An 18,879-nucleotide genomic window follows, 5' to 3' on the forward strand; every position below is an offset into this window, starting at 1 on the left:
GCCCCGTTCTGCGTCCCTCATTCCACCCCCTTGCCCGCCCCACCCATGCCACAGTCACGGACTACAACTCCCGGCATGCACCGGGCCGCCGGGCCCCACCCCTGCCGCGCGCGCGCCCTGTCGTGTGTAAGGTGAGCGCGGGGCAGGCCGGGAATGCGAGTCGGGATTGGCCGGCGCGCGCCCCCTTTCCAGCGTGCCGGGCAGCAGGAAGCGGCGGCGGCGGAGCGGGAAGCGGCGCGGCGAGGAGCTGCTCCTGGTGAGTCCCTGGCGGAACCGTCTCGCCACCCTGCGGCGCACCTCGCCGCCGGGCCGCGACCCGGCCAGGAATTGAAAAGGGATCGATTTAATGCGCGCTTTGATGACGTAATAAGGACTAACGAGGCGGCGGCGCTGCCGAGCGCCCGACTCGAGCCGGCGGCGGTCGAGCTCCCCCCCTGGGACGTCCCCGCGGGACCCCCGCGCCCGCGGGCGCCGCTCGCCCCGCGCCCCCACCGGCCGTGCCCGGCGGGCCGTGGGCGCGGGCCAGGCCTTCCGCCTTCGCCCGCTCCGGGCACTCGGCGGCCGCTCATTGGCTCCTCCGCGCGGGGCGGGCTAGGCCTGCGCCTCGCGACTGGCGGAGGCCGCGCTGACTGACAGCGGCACCCGCCAATGGGGCCGCGGGGCGCGCGGGCCGAAGCCCGCGGGCGGCGGGAGCTGCGGGCGGGGCTCAGGGCGCGGTGACGCACTCTGGCGGTCCCGGCCCCGCAGTGCGGGAAGGGGGAGCGGGAACGGAATTGGAAACGGGAATGGAAATGGGAACGGGAGCGGTGCCTGCCGGGGCGGTGGCTCTGGGCAAAAACGTGCGGCTCAGTGCACGAGAGACTCCTGCTGCTTCACTGCACACCCTGCAGGTCCCCCTTGCCCAAGATGGCGGTGGTTTGGGCAGCCTGCACCCGCCCCGCCGAGCTGCCCTGTGGGACCCGTGCGCTGGAAAATGGCTGGTGCCTAAAATACAAGGAGTTCCCGTTGTAGTCCAGGAGGGTGGTAGTAATAAGATGTTTCCGTTGAGGTGGATTTATAAAAATCTCTAAATCGTATGCATGTGACGTGAAAGGAGTACAGGCTGGAAAGGTGGTCAGTAGTTGAACGAGTCTTCCAAGAAAATTGGGTGAACAACTGAAGTATTCCAGTCTCCATCCCTCATCTGTGAGCCCGCTCATAAGAGGGAACTTGGATCACTTCTGTCCATCTTCCTGAGCTGTTCTGTTTTCCCAGCTGTACCTTTCTTTTCTTTGTCCAGAACAGTCGTGCTCCTACTGAACATGTGCTGTTCTGCCTGGCTTTCTTCTGCAGTATGACCGAGTTTTTAACATGAGAGTACTCAATGAATGCTGCAACTTCGTTGAGATACACAGTAAATTCACGGGTTTTACTAGTTCTGTGTAAATTTATGACAATGAACTAGCTAACATAAGTTGTATGTCTCCTTACTCATGTTTCATAAGAGTTCTGAAAAAAAAGCTTTTTAAAATATCTTGGATTTGCTGGGGTGAGGTTACTCTATTATTTTGAGGGTTTGGAGGGTTTTTTGGGATATCCCTCTAAACAAACAATGTGAAACTAAATTGCATTTGGGTAGGTAGAAATCATGAGAGTTGGAGATCAAAATCTTGCTTGTTTTACGGAATTATGTTTTTAACTGCAAGTTATCTACCCTTTTTTGATGTGTGAAAAATGGGCAAAAAGAATTAAACAGTGAAGTAAGTGGCTGACAACTACCAACATGAGACTTTATGTGAAATACCAGATGGTGGAGGAAAGCAGGAGCTGCTGGTTGTCTGTCTCACACCCGTCATTACAGATGAGATGCAGTCACTGCAGCAGCAGCAGCATCCACTCCCTTCCACCTTACCTTCCCCTGTAGGCTGGTCTCTGCCTCCTTGAAGACCCTGAAGGTTTCTGTTGCAAAAAGTGGAATATGTAAAATTTTCTTAAGAAAGGATGTTCTTTTATGTGTGATCTTTGTAAACTTTTAAGCCTGATCAACGAGAATGGAGATTTAATCCGTGAAACAGAGAGAAGCCAACAACCTCTAAGTGATGTCCAGGCATTAGAAAAACACATTACCTGTTGGCAGAACTGCCCTGTTAAGGTTTAGGACTGGACACGCTTCAATGATTTCAGACTAGGGGGAGGTTAACAAAGCTTGGGAAGAGGAATGCCCACTTACAGTGGACACAAAGAATGGAGAATTTACAGGCCACAGGGACACTGGGAAGAACCCCCAAGGTGAGGAAGAAACTAATAAAGCCAACCCAGCAACTGTGCTGAAATCTGCTCCAATTGGGTAAAAGGTAATTCTGCCAAGGAGTGATCATGACCACCAACCCAAGAAACCTAAGGACTCTGGAGAAAGACTGAGAATGTGGGTTAATTAGCGTGAGAAGCAAGAGAATCATTAACCAGTAGAAGATAAAAAACTAATTAACAAGAAAACCATGTAATTTGTAGCCACTGAACACTAATTCCTTTGTTTGCTAAAATGCATAGTAATATAGTGTATAGTAATATAGTAAAATAGTAATATAAAATAGTAAAAAGTTTTGATAGTTGGTGTGCTTGATTTGTGGAATACCACCGGGAACCCAGACGTGCTTAACTCTGAAACAGATAACCAGTGTCTCTCTTGAATGTTTAATTATTGGCTTGTTGCACGCCGTGTAATGAATCTGATTTTTGTGGGCATTTCCCTGGTTGGCAACGCAGCAATAGCAGGTGGAGCTGGATTTCCCTAAGTGGTTGCTTGTTCTCTACTTATTTTGTTCTCTTGGCAAAATGACTTCTCTGTGGGCGGTTTTTCTTGAGATGCAAGAAAGAGTGTGTTTTGTGGTGAAAACAGGAGCTCCATAATTCTTCTTTTCTGCGGCATTCTAAGTGTAAGCCGTGTTAATGTGGGAGTTGAAGATGAGTGTTGCTGCATAGATCTGAAGTAATTTTGCCTGGGGTGATTTGTGAAATGCTTTCATTGAAGCACTTGGAAGCTCTCCTGAGGTTCTTTTGCATAAACAGGAGACTAACATCTGCATCTCATCCACAGGCACAGAGTTTTGCTAAACCTCTTTATGTTTGAGATCCTGGGCAACTGCTACACCTACCTATGCCATCAGATTACAAGCATATATGTCTCTTTAGAAAGGCTAGCAAAGAATATTTCACCTTGCAGGGGAAGAAGTGTAAGTAGGAGGGATGAATAACCTTGGGTGTGACAGCAAATGAAATCCCTGGCAACTCCAGTGTACTTAGAAGTTGAAAATTGCTGCTCGATTACATGGATGCTTGAAGGAAGTAAACATCTTGTGTTCACAAGGAGCAAAATGTGACTTTAATATGACATTTTTAAGAACTGTTCTTCTACCAGGTGGCGTGGTGGGATGGTGAGAAGTAACTTTATAAAGATTCTGATATTATCCTGCTGTGGTGTTGAATAATTAGCCATGGAGATGTTGCATTCCTGCAGTATTTGCTTTGAGGATGGTGGATTCTTGCTAAAACTGTAGGATAAAGAAATACGCTTTTCCACTTTGACTGTTTTTTCATGTGTCTAAATAAGACAATATTCCACATCAGTAACTGTGCCATTTCCTACCTGTCAGCTCATATCAGGTAAAAAACCTGTTACCAGAACAATTTGTTGTTTCTATTGGTTTTATAGTCCATGCAAAGTTAGTTTATGTCTGTATAAAGACCTGACTGTGCACAGTATTTACCAAGTGGCACAGAATTCTTACTCTCACACTGTACTTTTTTGCAGACCAGGTCTTTTGCCATGGAAGCTGAGGAAACGATGGAATGTATCCAGGAATTCCCTGAACACTATAAAGTTATTTTGGATAGACTGAATGAACAACGTGAGCAGGACCAGTTTACAGATATCACCCTGATTGTTGATGGTATGTATGGGCCTGGGAACCAGCTGGTATACAGGGAATTCTAAAGGCTGTGCTAGGATGCTATTGGGTTTGTCACAGGTTTGTCAGACTGGGCTGCAAACAGGCTGGTTCTGCACTGTGTGCGAGTTACTTGCGAAGTTTCATTTAGCATCTCAGGGTCAACAGACTCCAGCAGTGATTAATAATTTTGCTTCTGCTTTTCCAAACAAAGGGCTAAGTATTTTCAGATAGAAGCCCTCTTTGAAACTGCTGTGCTATACTTAACGTGCTGTCTAAAGATTTCCAAAACATTATTAAAATATTTTTGTCTGACTTGAGCTGACTGTTTGCACACAGAGAACTTTTACAAATACTGTGTCTAAATAAAATCACACCTTGAAATAAGATTTACTTCTTGCTTCTCTGGTATCTGGTATCATAACTTAAATATCTGAAAAGAGAAACACTGGAGTGACTGAGTCCTCCATCTGGTTGAGTTACCTTTAGCAAGGTAAGCCTTGTCACCAAGGTTCTGCAAGAGATGGGTTAGGATAGCTGCAGTAGTATCCCATGTTTTATGGAGACACAGTGACTGTATGCTGCTGGAATAGTGGAATAGTTGTTTAAACTGGCTAGACTTTTTCTGCATCTACACTTATTCTGCAGTATGGAGGGAGTTATGTTACCCTAAACCAAAATTTTTGTCTCTCTTTGCAGGTCACCATTTCAAAGCTCATAAGGCTGTTCTTGCTGCCTGCAGCCAGTTCTTCCACAAATTCTTCCAAGATTTCACTCAAGAGCCTTTGGTGGAGATTGAAGGTAATCTGATTTGTACAATTAAAAACACTCAGAGTTGTGTGCTCAAGTTGGAAATTAATATAGCATCCTTGGTACAGGTCTACATACAAAGAATCATAGAATGTTAAGGATTAGATAGGTCCTTGAAGATCATCTAGTCCCAACCTTGCTGTCATGGGCAGAGATACCTCCCGCTAGACCAGGTTGCTCAAGGCCTTATGCAACCTGGCCTTGAACACTTAAAGATGATCGGTCATATAATTAGCTTTCTAGATCTTACCTCTTGAGTTGTTCTGAGACAGTGATCACCACTGGAAAAAAAACTTCCCCTGAAGAAAAATCAAAAAGAAAAACAACACTCTTGAATTAAATTGTTGGAAGGGAAAATGTGAGATTATGTGGGTGCTTTTTTAATTTTTTTCCTTTCTTTCCCCGATACATGGCTAGTGGAGGTCAGGCAGATCCTGTATGTTTTTAGAACTTGCAGTGTGACAAAATCTTTTCCCTGAGAACAGCCAGTCTGGTCAGATGAAAAAGGTTGACAGTGATGGCCAATGGCAGATGCCTTGGCTGGGATGCAAAAGCGTGATAGACATTCAGTAATACTTGTGTGGTAGGCAAGGAGCAAATTCCTGGAGCAGTATTTCACCCTCCAGTACCTTGCTGCTCAGAGACCTCTTGAAAGAGGGATAGTATTTTTGTGTTTAAATCTATATATTATTCAAACAGCTTTTTGTCCATCTCATCCTTCTTTTTATCTTTGTCGCAGCAAAACTCCACAGTGTTCACATGTTTCTGTAGCAGACTTTCTATTCCAACACAAGTGAGGTTGGAACTAGGTGATATTTATGGTCTTCTCCAGCCCAAACCATTCAGTGGTTCTGTGGAGCCTTTTAAGAGTGTTATCTTTATGAAACTGGCAGGTACAGTACTGTGATCACAATGGTGTGCAGGCACGTGTGCAAGATTCATCAGGTAGATGAGACTGAGGAATTGCTAAAAGAAACTGTTGGTTTTTTTTTTCTGTATACAGGTGTAAGTAACATGGCATTTCGTCACCTAATTGAGTTCACCTACACAGCAAAACTAATGGTCCAAGGTGAGGAAGAAGCAAATGATGTTTGGAAAGCAGCTGAGTATCTACAGATGCTAGAAGCAATCAAAGCACTTGAAATTAGGTAAGCACATCAGCCTCTTTTTCTTCCCACCACTTAAAATATAGAGTCTTAAGAATCCTTTTGTAAGAGCTGGCTGCCAGTATTTTGCAGTGCTTTTCCTTATGCTGGAACCTCCTTAGCATCTGTAGCACCATAACTCTTCTACTATGGTGTACATGTCAGAAATATACAGGCTAAAAAAAGAATGTCACATTCTTTGGGCTGGAACTCAATGGCAAGTGACATGGCTCATAAATGTTGCCAAAGTTGTAGGGTTGTGTCTTTGTGGTAACTGATACCAGGTCTCTGTGCTGCCTGAAGGCCCACACCTGACTGACAACTGGCTGCACAGTGACAGGTAATCAGAACACATTAACAAGTTTGTGCTGGTGTTTGTATTTCATGCAGCTTTCTGCTATTCCGAGAGAATAAGCAGTGATCTTAAAATTTCTTGCTGCAAAACTAACCTGTCAAATTTCTTGAATGAATGTAACTGTTGTAGTCAGTTTTATCTGGGTTCAGTATTTAATCAAATGTTGCTGTGGCAGCTTTTATCCTCTACCAGAAACTGTACTCCATTGCCAAGCTTGAGAAAAATGGGTGCCAGTCCCATCACGCTGTTTTTCATCCCCTTTCTTCCCTTTCACTTCCACAAAGTGCTCTCACGTTCTCATTCCTTCTGCATGCTACACTGCTGGTTTTTGGTACATGATCCCAGAGCTCCTTGCAGTAATGTGCAACTATCATCTTGTAGACATCAGAAATCCAGGCTAGATGAAACTGAGTTTAGCTGCTCTGTTTCCCTGTGTGTGACTAGAGTAAGGTGCAATTTGATAAGCTGTGTCCTGCATTACATCATTAGTCACATATCTCTGACATATGACTTGGAGATATTGGGCCAAGTCTTGTCTCCTATTACTAGAAAACATGGAAATGATAGGGAGTACATTACGTGAAAGGATTCATCCTGCTGCAAAGGAGGGTAAAAGCATGGCTTACCCCAGTCAGTCTGTTTGAGGGGGAGATACCCACTTGTTTTCAAAACTGATAATCAGTAACGAAACCTGCAGCACAGAAGTGCTGTGAATGACTTGCAAGCATTGACCTGCTCAGTTCTGTCTATGTTTGAGATGACATGCAATCTCTGACATTTTGTAGGAAGGGGAGTTGAGCGTGTGTTACACAGGGAAAATAGCAACAGAACTGAGGGTTGTGTTCAAGCCCAGAAAATTAGACTAGAATACTCTTTCCACATCCTGCTGGCTTTTACCTCAGCTGTTAGCTGTGTGCCTTCCTGAAGTACAAGATGCTAGGATAACCACTGTGTGAAGTCACAGCTGTAGTGTTTTCTAACAAGCTCCTAGCACCGTGGGAAGCTGCACACACTCAGAGCTTAAGAATTGAAGAGCATAGGAGGGACTTGAACCTTATTTCTGAGTAGGCAGGCCAAAGTACTCTTTCTTTTGGGGGATTTTTCTTTCCAAGTACAGAACTTTACAATTTTTTAGATAAGCCTATGTCTTAGGTTAACTGGCCTTTCTTCTTGATAGGTGCTTTGTGTCATTTGAGCAGCACCTTAGCAGCTTTAACCATGCTATTTTACTACACTAAGGAGTGTAGATCAAGGACAAATTAGCTTCTGACATGCACACAGATTAAGTGGTCATTCATCACTCAACTTTGAGAAATGGCTAGAGTGTTGGATGCAGTAGCTGATTACTAGGCAGGAGTTCCTATGTCAGTGCTTATGGATCTTAACAATGTTTATGCAAATGATTTTCAGGAACAAAGAAAATTCATCACTCTTAGAATCAAATGAAGCGCAAGGTAAAAATAAACCAAAAAAGAGGAAGATTGCTGAAACCTCTAATGTTATCACAGAAACACTGCCATCTGCAGAATCAGAGCCTGTTGAAATTGAGGTTGAGATTGGAGAAGGGACGATGAAAGTGGAAGACGACAGCATTGAAACACTTGAAGAAGTAGCTTCTGCAGAGCAATCCATAAAGTACATACAGACAACAGGTACATCAGATGAATCTGCTTTGGCTCTTTTGGCAGATATCACCAGCAAGTATCGTCAGGGAGAGAGAAAATGCCAGATCCAAGAAGAAGGTGATAATGCAACTGATCCCTCGTGCAAACAGGTAGAAGGTATTGAAATTGTGGAACTTCAGCTGTCACACGTGAACAATTTATTCCACTGTGAGAAATGTAACCGTTCATTTAAATTGTTTTACCATTTTAAGGAACACATGAAAACACACTCTACTGAGAATTACAAGTGTGACATATGCAATAAAAGATACCTACGAGAGAGTGCTTTGAAACAGCACCTCACCTGTTACCACCTTGATGAAGGTGGTGTCAGCAAGAAGCAAAGACCTGGCAAGAAAATACATGTATGCCAGTACTGTGATAAGCAGTTTGACCACTTTGGACATTTTAAAGAGCACCTGCGGAAGCACACAGGTAAGAGCACTGCTACAGGCTTGTGGCCTTCGTTCTCACATTTTGGGGCTTCGCATGTTTTGGGGAAATAGAGAATATGCTGAAGAAAACACATGAGTCCTGAGTGATAGAAATACTTGGTTTCTAGTTACAGCTAAAATGCTGGTGTGTCTTTTTGTTTGTTTTTTTTGTTTTACATTGATGTAAACTTTTGAGGGATTGAGTTGATTAAAAATACAGAATCATAGAATCGATTGGGTTGGAAAAGACCTCCGAGATCATCGAGTCCAACCCTTGGTCCAAATCCAGTCCATTTACTAGATCATGGCACTCAGTGCCACGTCCAATCTGCGTTTAAAAATCTCCAGGGATGGTGAATCCACCACCTCTCTGGGCAGCCCATTCCAATGCCTGATTACTCTCTCTGTAAAGAATATGCATCTAAAACCAGAAGGCACTAATGAAGCTTCTCTGTCAAGTCTACTAAATCTTAAAGATTTTTTTCAAAATACCTTCTTAAGGCATGTTCCTTTCTTCAAAAGTACCAAACTAAGCTACTTTGATTTTCAGAATTTTCTGATAAAAGTTTCTGTTGAAATATGATCTGATCATGAGCTTCTTGGTGGAATACAGTCTAGAGCATTTCTTTATCTAATAGAACTTCTTAGCAAATGCCTATTAATGCATTAGACATAAAATACCCTCAAAAAATTCTCTCTTGTACCATCTTGTTTGGAAAGTTTTATCCTTGCTCTTGACACCTCATCTGTGATTTGAATTTTCTTTGTTAATTAAGCAAAACTACTAAGAACAGCAGGGCATTTCTAGTCACTCTAGTACACTTTTTGATTGTGAAATTTGCCTCTTTGAAATCTAGATAGCATTTTTGGAGTACAAAGTGACTTGTGCTCCTTATTTCTTCCTTATAGTATGGGACATTACTTCATCTCACTGAAAAGTCTACTGTCTGAACAGATACCAAGCGTGACACAGATAACTCTGAATGTAATATATATGTGGTCTTGATCTTCCAGATGTTTTTGTTTAATATGTCAGTCATCAGTCATCAGAAAAAATTTAATGGAGGGTAGCAGCTCTATTTCTGTTTCAGCTTCTTACTGTTAAAGCCTTTTCATTAGAATGGCTTAATTTAATTAAAATATATCTGTGTATGGGACTGCTGAGTATTGAATATATAGCAGTGTCCAGTCTATTCCAAAATAGCCTCTTAAAAGTTCAGTTTATAAATAGCTGTTGGCAAATCCTTATCCCCTATGAAGCAGGGAGTGTTTCTCCATTATGAGCAATCCAAATACAAGCTACTTAACAAAAATCTCTTCAGAAAAAAGTTTGTGCCAGATAACCAGATTAACCCAAAGTATGTAATATGTTGTTTGCTCTTGCAAAAAAGTATTTTTGGTTCAAAGGGAAGTTAGCATATCACAGAAGGTACAGAATACTTTATATATTGATCTAATAAGTATAACATGGAATCTAATTACTTCCAGTTTAGCATTTTCAAAAGCCTTAAGCTCAAAATCAAAACAGATATCACCATTAACTCATAAGGTCAGTGGAAAAACTCCCATTCCGTCACAGGCTTTCTGAATTCCAAATTCTGCATAGCACTGGTTGAATGCTAAAATGAAACTGAAAGGCCTGGGACAAAATGAACTAAAACGTGTTTGATCCTATTGTTGATCAGTCACTATGCCAGAAATTACATTAAAATAGTAACTGCAGCAGAAATAGAATCATAGAAAGGCTTAGGTTGGAAGGGATGTTAAATATCATCTGGTTACACCCCTGGGACCATGGGTAGGGAACCTTCCACTACACCAGGTTGCTCAGAGCCCCATCCAACCTGGCCTTGAACACTTCCAGGGATGGGACATCCACAACTTCTCTGGGGTGCCTCATTACCTTCTGAGTAAAGAATTTCTTCCTAGCATCTTATCTAAACCTACCGTCTTTCAGGTGAAGGCCATTCCCCCTTTGTTGTATCACTCCATACCATTGTAAAAAGTCCCTCTCCAGCCTTCCTGTAGGCTCGCTTTAAATACTGGAAGGTGCTGTACTGTCTCCCTGAAGCCTTTTCTTCCCCAGGCTGAACAACCCCAGTGCTCTCAGCCTGTCTTCACAGCATAGTTTCCAGGAGGATCTGCTCTGTGATTTTGCTGGGAGCAGAGGTGAGACTGACTGGCTTGTACTTCCCTTTGTCTTCCTTATTTTTCTTTTTTAAAATGGTTGTGCTTCTGCTTTTCTGGTCAGTGGGAACTTGACCAGGCTGCCACACCTTTTCAAAATTTATGGATAGTGGCTTCCTCCACCAACTCCCTCAGGACCTGCAGCTTTCTCTGTGTCCCAGGTAACCAGGTCTCCTATTTCCTTCTGGAGAGCACCCACATTTTTCCTAGTCTTTTTTTATCACCCCTGTATCTAGAGAAGCTTCTCTTGTTGCCCTTGGTGTCCCTGGTCAGGTTTAATTCTATGAGGTCTTTAGCCTTCCTCCCTAACCTTATCTCTCTCTGTTCAGACAGAAATCTCTCTGTATTCTTCCCAGGCTACCTGTCCTTGCTTTCACCACTCTAGGCTTCCTCTTTGTGTTTCAGTTTTTGCAGAAGCTCCTTGTTCGTCCACGCAGGTATCCCTCTGCTCTGTAGTATTGTAGTTAGTAGAGACCTTGAAAATCATCTAATTCCAACCTGATTAATTGCTTGGTCAAAATCCATGATTTTTGACCTGCAAAACTGAAGGCAGTTCAGCATCCTCTGCATTACTTTTACAACAGTCTCCAAAAAATGTAGCCTTTTGTAACCATTGAGGGCAATGTTCCTGTCATTTAAACATCTTTGTCTAGCTTTCAGGTGTTTTAAGTGAGAATTGTGGATTTCTTTTGAAAAGATAATTAGGAGCTTTTGAATATTTTTGAAGATGTGGGTTTATTGGCTTTCCACCTCAATATCTGGTAACTATTGCATTCCTGAAAATGCAGGCTTTTAAACTAACTCGGATAGATTCTTAGGTATTCACTGAAATGGCTCTTTGGAGTTCATTGAGCAGTTTGTTTTGCTAGTGATGTTGTACCTCCCCAGGTTAATTATCAGACTTTCAGAAGAAACACACTCTTCCAGTTTTCTTGTAATTTAATTTGCTTGAATTTCAGAGTGTTTGTGCATGGTGGAATGCACAAACAGAGAACAAAGAGAGACCTTTTGTTCATTACTACTTGATAATAGTACACTGCTTTAGATGATAAAAAGATCGGTTTTCAGCCTCCTCTGTTGTCATCCTTAGCTGGCTTCTGTGTTTGATACCATTGTTAAAAAGAAGTGGCCAAACTGAAAGGAATTTTATCTTGCTTGTGCCCATTTATGTCCTTCTGTGCTTGCTTTTCACTGTATTTTGGGAGAGGAGGGGGGGGTTTGTTCATTTTAACACTAATGGATCATTATTTCATTATCATTCATCATGTGCCACCTTCTTTTTCTGGAGCTCAGTTTCAGCTCTCAAGCATAAACTGTTACTGTTGTTAAAAATAAAAGTTTATATTATTTAGATACTTCTTTAATGTGTCACTTTGTATATTTCCTAATGTTGATATTTTAATTATAACAATTATCAGATGAAAAGTAGAAAAAGTTGCTATTTCTTTAAGATACTTCATTGGAATAGTAATCTAATTTCCACTAAATTTATTTTCACAAAAGCAAAATGTACCTTAAATGGTACTGGTCATTGTTACATTGGTTTTCTTCTAAATGAGAGTTATGACTCCACATTTGTTTTTTGCCCTTTTACATGGCATATCCATCTCTTCTTCTCTAGAATAATCCAGGTGGCCACATCTTTACAGTGAATTTATCAACCTAGACAAGAGGAAGAAAGGGGAAGAAGAGAGACCTGACAGAAGACTGGGTGGTTTTATACATTTACAAATCCTGTGTTTGTTTTAACAGGTGAAAAACCATTTGAATGTCCAAACTGCCATGAACGTTTTGCTAGGAATAGCACACTCAAATGTCACCTGACAGCCTGTCAGTCTGGAGCTGGAGCCAAAAAGGGAAGAAAGAAGCTCTACGAATGTCAGGTGGGTAATGGAAGTAGCAGAGTCCCAGGCTAGATACCTCCCTCCTTCGAGGGAGTGGGGGAACTGAACAAGAAAGGCAAGGAGAGTGGCCTTATGTCTCCAAGAGCTACCTCAGTAAAATAAAGATCACATTCAAACACAATATGCAGGTAAATTCTTATGTCTAAGTAGCTCCATTTAAAATGTGGAATTACTGATGTGGAGCCTCATAATACTTATAATCAGAGAGATTCTTACAGGAAGGCTGCCTTTTACTGGTCTTTCTGCTTCCTTTTCAAGGTTCTCGATGCACTGACCTAGGCCTTTTCCACTTCTGACCACGCTTCACTAAAGTTCAAAATACAAAATAATATTTTATTTTTTATTTTATTATTATTCTCTTTGGTACCACACATACTGACTTTATCTGGAAAGTAATTCCAGCTTATGCTGGTGTTGCCTAAAGATCGGGAGCCAAAAAAACTCCACGCAAATTTAATAAAGATAAGATAATAGAGCGGGTCTTTAAGGAAGGCCCTCTGACCATGGGAGTACAGAAAAGAGGCACGTGCACCGTGTCCAGTGGTTCTACAATTTTATAGTATTGTCCATCCAATCCCAGAACTATCTGCCCCCCAGTTCCTCCCCAAATCTGCCCCCAGCATGCCTCTCCAGAAATTGAGTCAGGGGTCCTGAGACCCCTTTCTTCCTCATCTTCCTCTTCTTCATGGCACATATTGTCTTTGGAGCTTCTCCAATGTTCCGGACTATGATGGTATCTTGTTGTTCAGGCGTGGGATGCAAATATTCTTAAACAGAAGATGTTTTCTACAATTCTACCTTGAAAGGAGCCTAAACAAGCCTAAAGAATTTAGAAAATTTGATATGAAATGGGGAAATAGGGTTTAGCGAGCGTAAACTACTAAAGTGTGAGAGACTCTACAATTATATTAAAAATCTATATTTACTACATAGCTACTTTAAAATCTACAAAAAGCTAAAAATCAAAAAAATTCAAATGTGTCACTGGCAATCTGTAATGTCTTTTAAGCAAAATAAATGCTGTAGAGGTTGTTAGGGTACTTGGTCACTGTATGTAACTGTCATTTGAAAAGCTGTTCAGATAAATTTTAATTCACTTTTAAAAGCAATTCTGAAGAGCTAGAAAATAAAAGAGCTGGTTGTAGCATTTTTATTTGCTGGTTTGCTGCCCCACTGCTGTGACAATCTCACACCACCAGGTGGGGGGCGGAGTGCTCCCCCTGTCCAGGGACTGACAGCTGCTCTGGGGCTGCCCCAGGAGGCTCCAAGGGTATGGGATATGACATCACCTCACCTCCATGAAATTTGACCTATCCCTTCCCTCCCCCCCACACACACACTTGAGTTGGTCCAAGCCAATAATTAATACACTAATCCAGCGTCTTACAATTGGTGACCCTTCGGTCTAATTACTTCATGTCAAAGCTTTGTCTTTCTATATTTCCTCATCCTCTCCCAGATGTTGTGACTGGCTTAGTACCTCTTCAGCCTGAAAAAGTTGCAGCAGGTCTTGGATAAATTTTTCTTTAATTTTTCACTTTTTTTCTTCAAATGCTCTACTGACTGACAAATTTTGTCAGTGTCCTATGCAGGCACAACTCAAAGTAGCTCACTGTTCTTAAAAAATGAATAAATAAATACCAAGTCTTCTGTTTGTCTGAAGCTTGCTTCTCAGCTTTTACATCTAATGTCTGTTTTTTGAATCCAAGTAGCAAGAAGCCACACTATGTGAAGCCATGATCTCAGAGAGGCACCATACTTTGTCATATTTCTGTTGGCACTGTTTAACATACTGTATCTTTTGTTTCAGGTTTGTAACAGCGTTTTTAACAGCTGGGATCAGTTCAAAGATCACTTGGTAATACACACTGGTGACAAACCCAACCACTGTACCTTGTGTGATTTGTGGTTTATGCAAGGCAGCGAGCTGAGAAGGCATCTCAAAGACATGCACAATATTTCAGAACTAGTGGTGACAGAAGAGGTTCTTCCAGTGGAAGCTATGGAAGCTGAACCAGTAACATCAATGACAATAATAGAGCAAGTTGAGCAAGTCCATGTCTTACCAGTAATTCAGGTACAGGTGGATCCTGCACAGGTAACTGTGGAACAGATGCACCAGGATCTCATACAGGACAATCAGGTCAAAGGCACACAGATGGAGGAACTGCAAGAACAAGTGCAAATTAGTTACTTGGAAGTTGAACACATTCAGACTGAACAAGGTGCTGAAGTTCATGTGGAGCAGTTACATGTTGAGCATGTAAATCAAATACAGATGGAAGAGGTACAGGCAGAACTTATAGATGGAACACACCTTGAACAAGTAGAATATCAAAGTGTTGATCAAGGAGAAGCAGAAGAAAAGGAACCTAATCAAATAGATGATGCGGATAAGGAACATCATGAACAAGCTGAAGACTTAAAAACACAACAATTAGCAGACATGCAGAATGAAAACGTGGATGACTAGGACAAATAATGACACTGCAGGTTTAGGAATGAAATACCAAATTATTTTTGTTAACTTTTACATTGGTTTTTGAACTGTCAGTGGTCACCTTTCCAATATGCTGTCCATAGGGAGCTGGACCAGTGGACCAAAATTAGCTTTATTCATGTACAATTAAACTTCTCTCATATGTGAAAAATAACTTTCCCATTCATGTAATGCCATGGAACAGAAGCTACCACAGACATGGACACCTTTGTGAGGTTTTTAGCAATTAATAGCTTGTATCATTGTTACACCATTCCTGGGTATATGTAAGAGTAATTTCACCTCTTTTCCTCTTGCAGTAGAAGCAAACTCTTGTATAGTATTGCAGGGTGTCTGTGGCAGGAGTATCACTAAAATCTGAGGGTTTCTATTGTAAGTGGCAATTACATACCTGTGAATTTTCGGATCTTTCAGGCTGGGCTAAAATTAGCATTGTTGCTGGAGGTGTCTGAGCACAAAAATCCCGTGCCTTTTCAGCACTGACTAGTTAAACTTCCCAAAAGTTTCTAGAGTTTTTGAGAATTTAGTTCTGTAAAAGGCAATGTAGGTAATGTTATAGTGCTTTATATTTTTGCTTAAAATTGTCAGCTACTGGTTTTCTTTTTGCATTAAATTTAGAGGTGGGGGGCTGAGGGAGGGAACAGATTCCACATGGAGGCAGCAGGACACTCTAAAAGGGACACTTAAAAATAGAAAAAACTTGGTAGAGTCTGTGGCAAAGACAAATTGGATAAAAGCTACTAGCAGACTCTTCTTTTATAAATAATCATTTTTGAAAATGGATATGTTTAAACATATAGAGATTTTTCTGTATGGTATCAGGTTCTTGTTTTTTTTGAAAAGAAATTCTGACACTTGACACAAAGATATGCTAAACATAAAAGTAAAAGCCATAGGTATGAGTGGTAAACTGTGGATTGAAAAGTAGAAATGTAAATAGTTTAATCAATATTAGACAATAAAACAATACCAACCATTAAATGTTGCATTACTTGTTTTATCCATTAGGAACAACTGAGTGGCAGTTACAGTGCCAGCTTCCAGTGTTAAGAATCAATCACATTTTTAATATGATTATTATCTCTTTACTGTAAAGTTAGATTCGTTTAGAAAATACTTGTCTATCTCTATGCTCAAGGATGCTAAGAACTACTAATTCTTAATTACTGCTGGAGGTTAGAGGTGCTCCACATTTCTGAAAAACTATTTTCAAAGCCTTAAATGGAGGAATTTTTGCAAGGACATTCCCTAATGCTCTTGGTAATCTTGTAGGTCTTAGCTAAAATCAGGCTTTTGTATTCCATGTTCAAATGCAGAACTATTTCCTGGGATTTGTGCATTTATTTAGTCTCATTCAAGAATATGTTTCATGTAGCTTTTGAGAAACTGTTGCAAAACAAACATGGATCTCAATTAAACTTTCAAGCAATTTGATTAATGTAACTTGCATTCTTTTTTTTATTATGTTTTGTGTTTTCTGGATGCAAGTAATTTGTGATGAGATTCTGTGCAGAGGGAAGAACGTGGCCCAGTGTTAATCATGAAAATAAAATCAGTTATTATATTTATACCTGGCTTCTGATAAGCAGCTTGTCTTTTGATAACATGGAGGGGACAGGCCTCCTTGCTTAGCTGCATAACGCTGAAATTGTGGGGGTATTTGTGCATATAGACAAAGTCAGTCTCTGTGGAATTAAAGGAAGGATCTGTGTGTCTGACCAGTGAAACCTACTTTTAAGTAATTAAAGTCCAATATCAACTGAGCAGTTTCTGGGTATTGGTAACAAGGCTTGGTAAACAAGGTTTGGTAAGCACAGTTGGGCCATTTCTTCATTCAGTTTGATCTCCCCTTTCCAACAACAGTTCATGAATTTGGTAGGAGAGAAACAAACAACACCCAAACCAGTGGTGTTGGGCCCACTGGTAACCCCTCTAGATTCCCTATGAGCCTGGGTGGGAGCATGATGGGATTATGACTCATCCCCTCCTCCCCCGAAGGGACAGGGAGAAAGGCTCTCCTCAAGTGGTAGCTCTGCTAGAGAGCCTTCCCCCTCTTCCCTGTAATTCCCTTCCCATATGACTGAAGCCCAGAATGCTCCCATCTGTGAAGTCCTTTGTGCCTCCTTGCTGCACCACCTGATCCTGAAGGAGGGAAGGTTGATGGGGGAGTGGAAGGTCTGGAAAAGCCACCTTGCCATCCTCTCTCAGCCCCCAGTGTCTGTATAGACACGCAGACCTGTCTAAGCTCCGTATTCCCTATGCACTGTTGGAAGAGTTCTTCCCTCTAAACACGCACGCACTGCAGGTCCCCGGAGCCCTGTGTGTCCTGGGAGTTGTACCTTGGAACTACGCCTGTCTGTAAGTTACTCCTGAAGGCGGGAAGGGGGAGCAGCTGTAGCTCCTGGGATGCGGGGCGGGGGGGGGGGGGGTCGGGACGGCCTGGAGGTGCCAGTGGGGAGCGGGGGCTGGTCGACGCCGCCCGGGGCCGGAGCTGTCCGAGGTTTGGAGGCTCCCGGGTGCCGGGGGTCTCTCCCGAGGGCAGCGAGGGGAGCGGTGTCAGGAGGCGGGGAAATGGCGCGGACGCCTGAGGGCAGGAAATGGCGGGCGGCGGGAAAGGGCCGGGGGTCTGCGGCGGCGCTGCTTCCTGGGATCGGGATCCCGGGAAGGGAAGGGCCGGACCGGCGGGGCCCTGCGGAGCCGGGGGTGGAGGTGGAGGGAGGCAGCTGGCCCTCAGGTACCCGCGCTTCCCTCGCCAGGGAGCCCAGCCAGCCTGGGCAGCGGGGATCCCGGGCTGCGTGCAGGCGAAAGAACCCCCCCCTCGAGCATCTGCTAAAATGCCGCTGAGGGAGTTACTACTGATAATTTCAGTAATAGCACGTCGCTGCTGTTCTAGTTTGTGAGTTGGATTGCCTAGAGGAAGTATCCTGGCGAAAAGGAATCATGGAGACATTCCAAACCCACCTGGACTCGAACCCGTGTTACCTATTCCGGGTTACCCCGCCTTGCCAGGGGCGTTGGACTGGATGGTCTCCAGTGGTCCCTTTCAACCCTAACGATTCGGTAACTCTGGCATTTCCCGGTGGGCTTATTGGTGCATTTTCCTAACGCTGAGGCTTTTTCAAAACCCTCGGAGCAACATGAGGCTATACCTCATAACGGGGAGTGGGTTCCATTTGTTACTTAAATGCAGATTCTTTGAGAGAAACACGTGTCTTATCTGACACCCTCTCACATTTAGAATTAATGGGAGCCTGAGGCAAAAATATTTTCATTCGAAGAAATCCCATCCTGTGCTTGACCATGGAAGGAGCAGAGACACACTACTAAGTTTTCTGGCTGGGTTGTTATTCCTTAGATAGTGTAATATTTCCATATAGCTCCAAAGCGTCAGGCACAGTCACTTAACAGCAGGTATCAGAAGAATGCTCCTTTAAGGATGTAGTCTGGCATTTCAGTTGATTCACACCAATAGATTTGTTGATATTATGGGTACACACATGTTCCAGCGTGTTTAAATGGTCCCAGTTCAGGAAGAAAACTGAAAACTGATGCTTGTTTTCAGAGAGAGAGGAGTGTTTGTTTATATGTATATTAAAAAAATCCACCTGAATTTAAGATGTATAAGTCTATCCAAAAGGGTCCTAAATTATATATATGATATTTTTTCTTGCACTATGTATTTACTTTTTAAATATTTTCTCAGATCTATACCAGTTCCAGGAGCTGAGCAATCTCATGACTGTAAATGAGCAAATAATTTGAGTTTATTTTTCCTGTCCACTTAAATATTATCATCCATCTTCTAGTGCCTTTAGTTCAACTGAGACTTCTTTTCTAAATAGTATCTTATCTCACAACGAGACGCAAGGACTTCATAGATAGATAGATAGATAGATAGATAGATAGATAGATAGATAGTAGGTCTGTTTGGGAACTACAAAATAGAGATGCCTG

General features: G+C 42.5%; 2 protein-coding genes and 1 long non-coding RNA gene across 13 annotated transcripts in view; 2 read left to right on the forward strand and 1 right to left on the reverse strand.

The window, feature by feature from the left end:
• Positions 1 to 169: 169 nt before the first annotated feature.
• ZNF131 (zinc finger protein 131) lies at positions 170 to 16,495 on the forward strand. Of its 7 annotated transcripts, none has more exons than XM_039390744.1 (8): positions 460 to 3,212; positions 3,791 to 3,929; positions 4,626 to 4,727; positions 5,740 to 5,884; positions 7,647 to 8,010; positions 8,113 to 8,335; positions 12,274 to 12,404; positions 14,236 to 16,495. In XM_039390744.1, exons 1-8 carry the CDS (start codon positions 3,102 to 3,104, stop codon positions 14,896 to 14,898), a joined length of 1,878 nt encoding a protein of 625 aa, XP_039246678.1. In that variant the 5' UTR covers positions 460 to 3,101; the 3' UTR covers positions 14,899 to 16,495. The 7 variants fall into 7 exon arrangements, with proteins under 7 accessions (XP_027601429.1, XP_039246678.1, XP_027601424.1 ...); XM_027745623.2 differs by having other exon boundaries at positions 460 to 2,333; positions 3,077 to 3,212; positions 7,647 to 8,335; XM_027745628.2 differs by lacking the exon at positions 460 to 3,212 and adding an exon at positions 170 to 256 and having other exon boundaries at positions 7,647 to 8,335.
• Positions 12,005 to 17,663, reverse strand: LOC114000893. The gene is made up of 3 exons (XR_003545386.2): positions 17,265 to 17,663; positions 14,492 to 14,592; positions 12,005 to 13,245 (listed from the first exon to the last, which is right to left on the reverse strand). It is a non-coding gene; the product is annotated as an uncharacterized LOC114000893 (long non-coding RNA).
• NIM1K (NIM1 serine/threonine protein kinase) overlaps positions 16,921 to 18,879 on the forward strand; it is a 28,662-nt gene continuing 26,703 nt past the window's right edge. For 4 of the 5 annotated variants that reach the window (XR_005567052.1, XM_027745635.2, XM_039390748.1 and 1 more), the window contains exon 1: positions 16,940 to 17,283. The gene's annotated coding sequence lies outside the window, so the exon portion shown is untranslated. Of the gene's footprint in view, positions 17,284 to 18,879 lie in introns of all 5 variants that reach the window. The other variant, XR_005567051.1, reaches the window with a different exon arrangement.

This window comes from Pipra filicauda, unplaced genomic scaffold (assembly GCF_003945595.2).
Source record: "Pipra filicauda isolate LSUMZ 115617 unplaced genomic scaffold, ASM394559v2 scaffold86_size2582843_pilon, whole genome shotgun sequence".
Taxonomy (NCBI): domain Eukaryota; kingdom Metazoa; phylum Chordata; class Aves; order Passeriformes; family Pipridae; genus Pipra; species Pipra filicauda.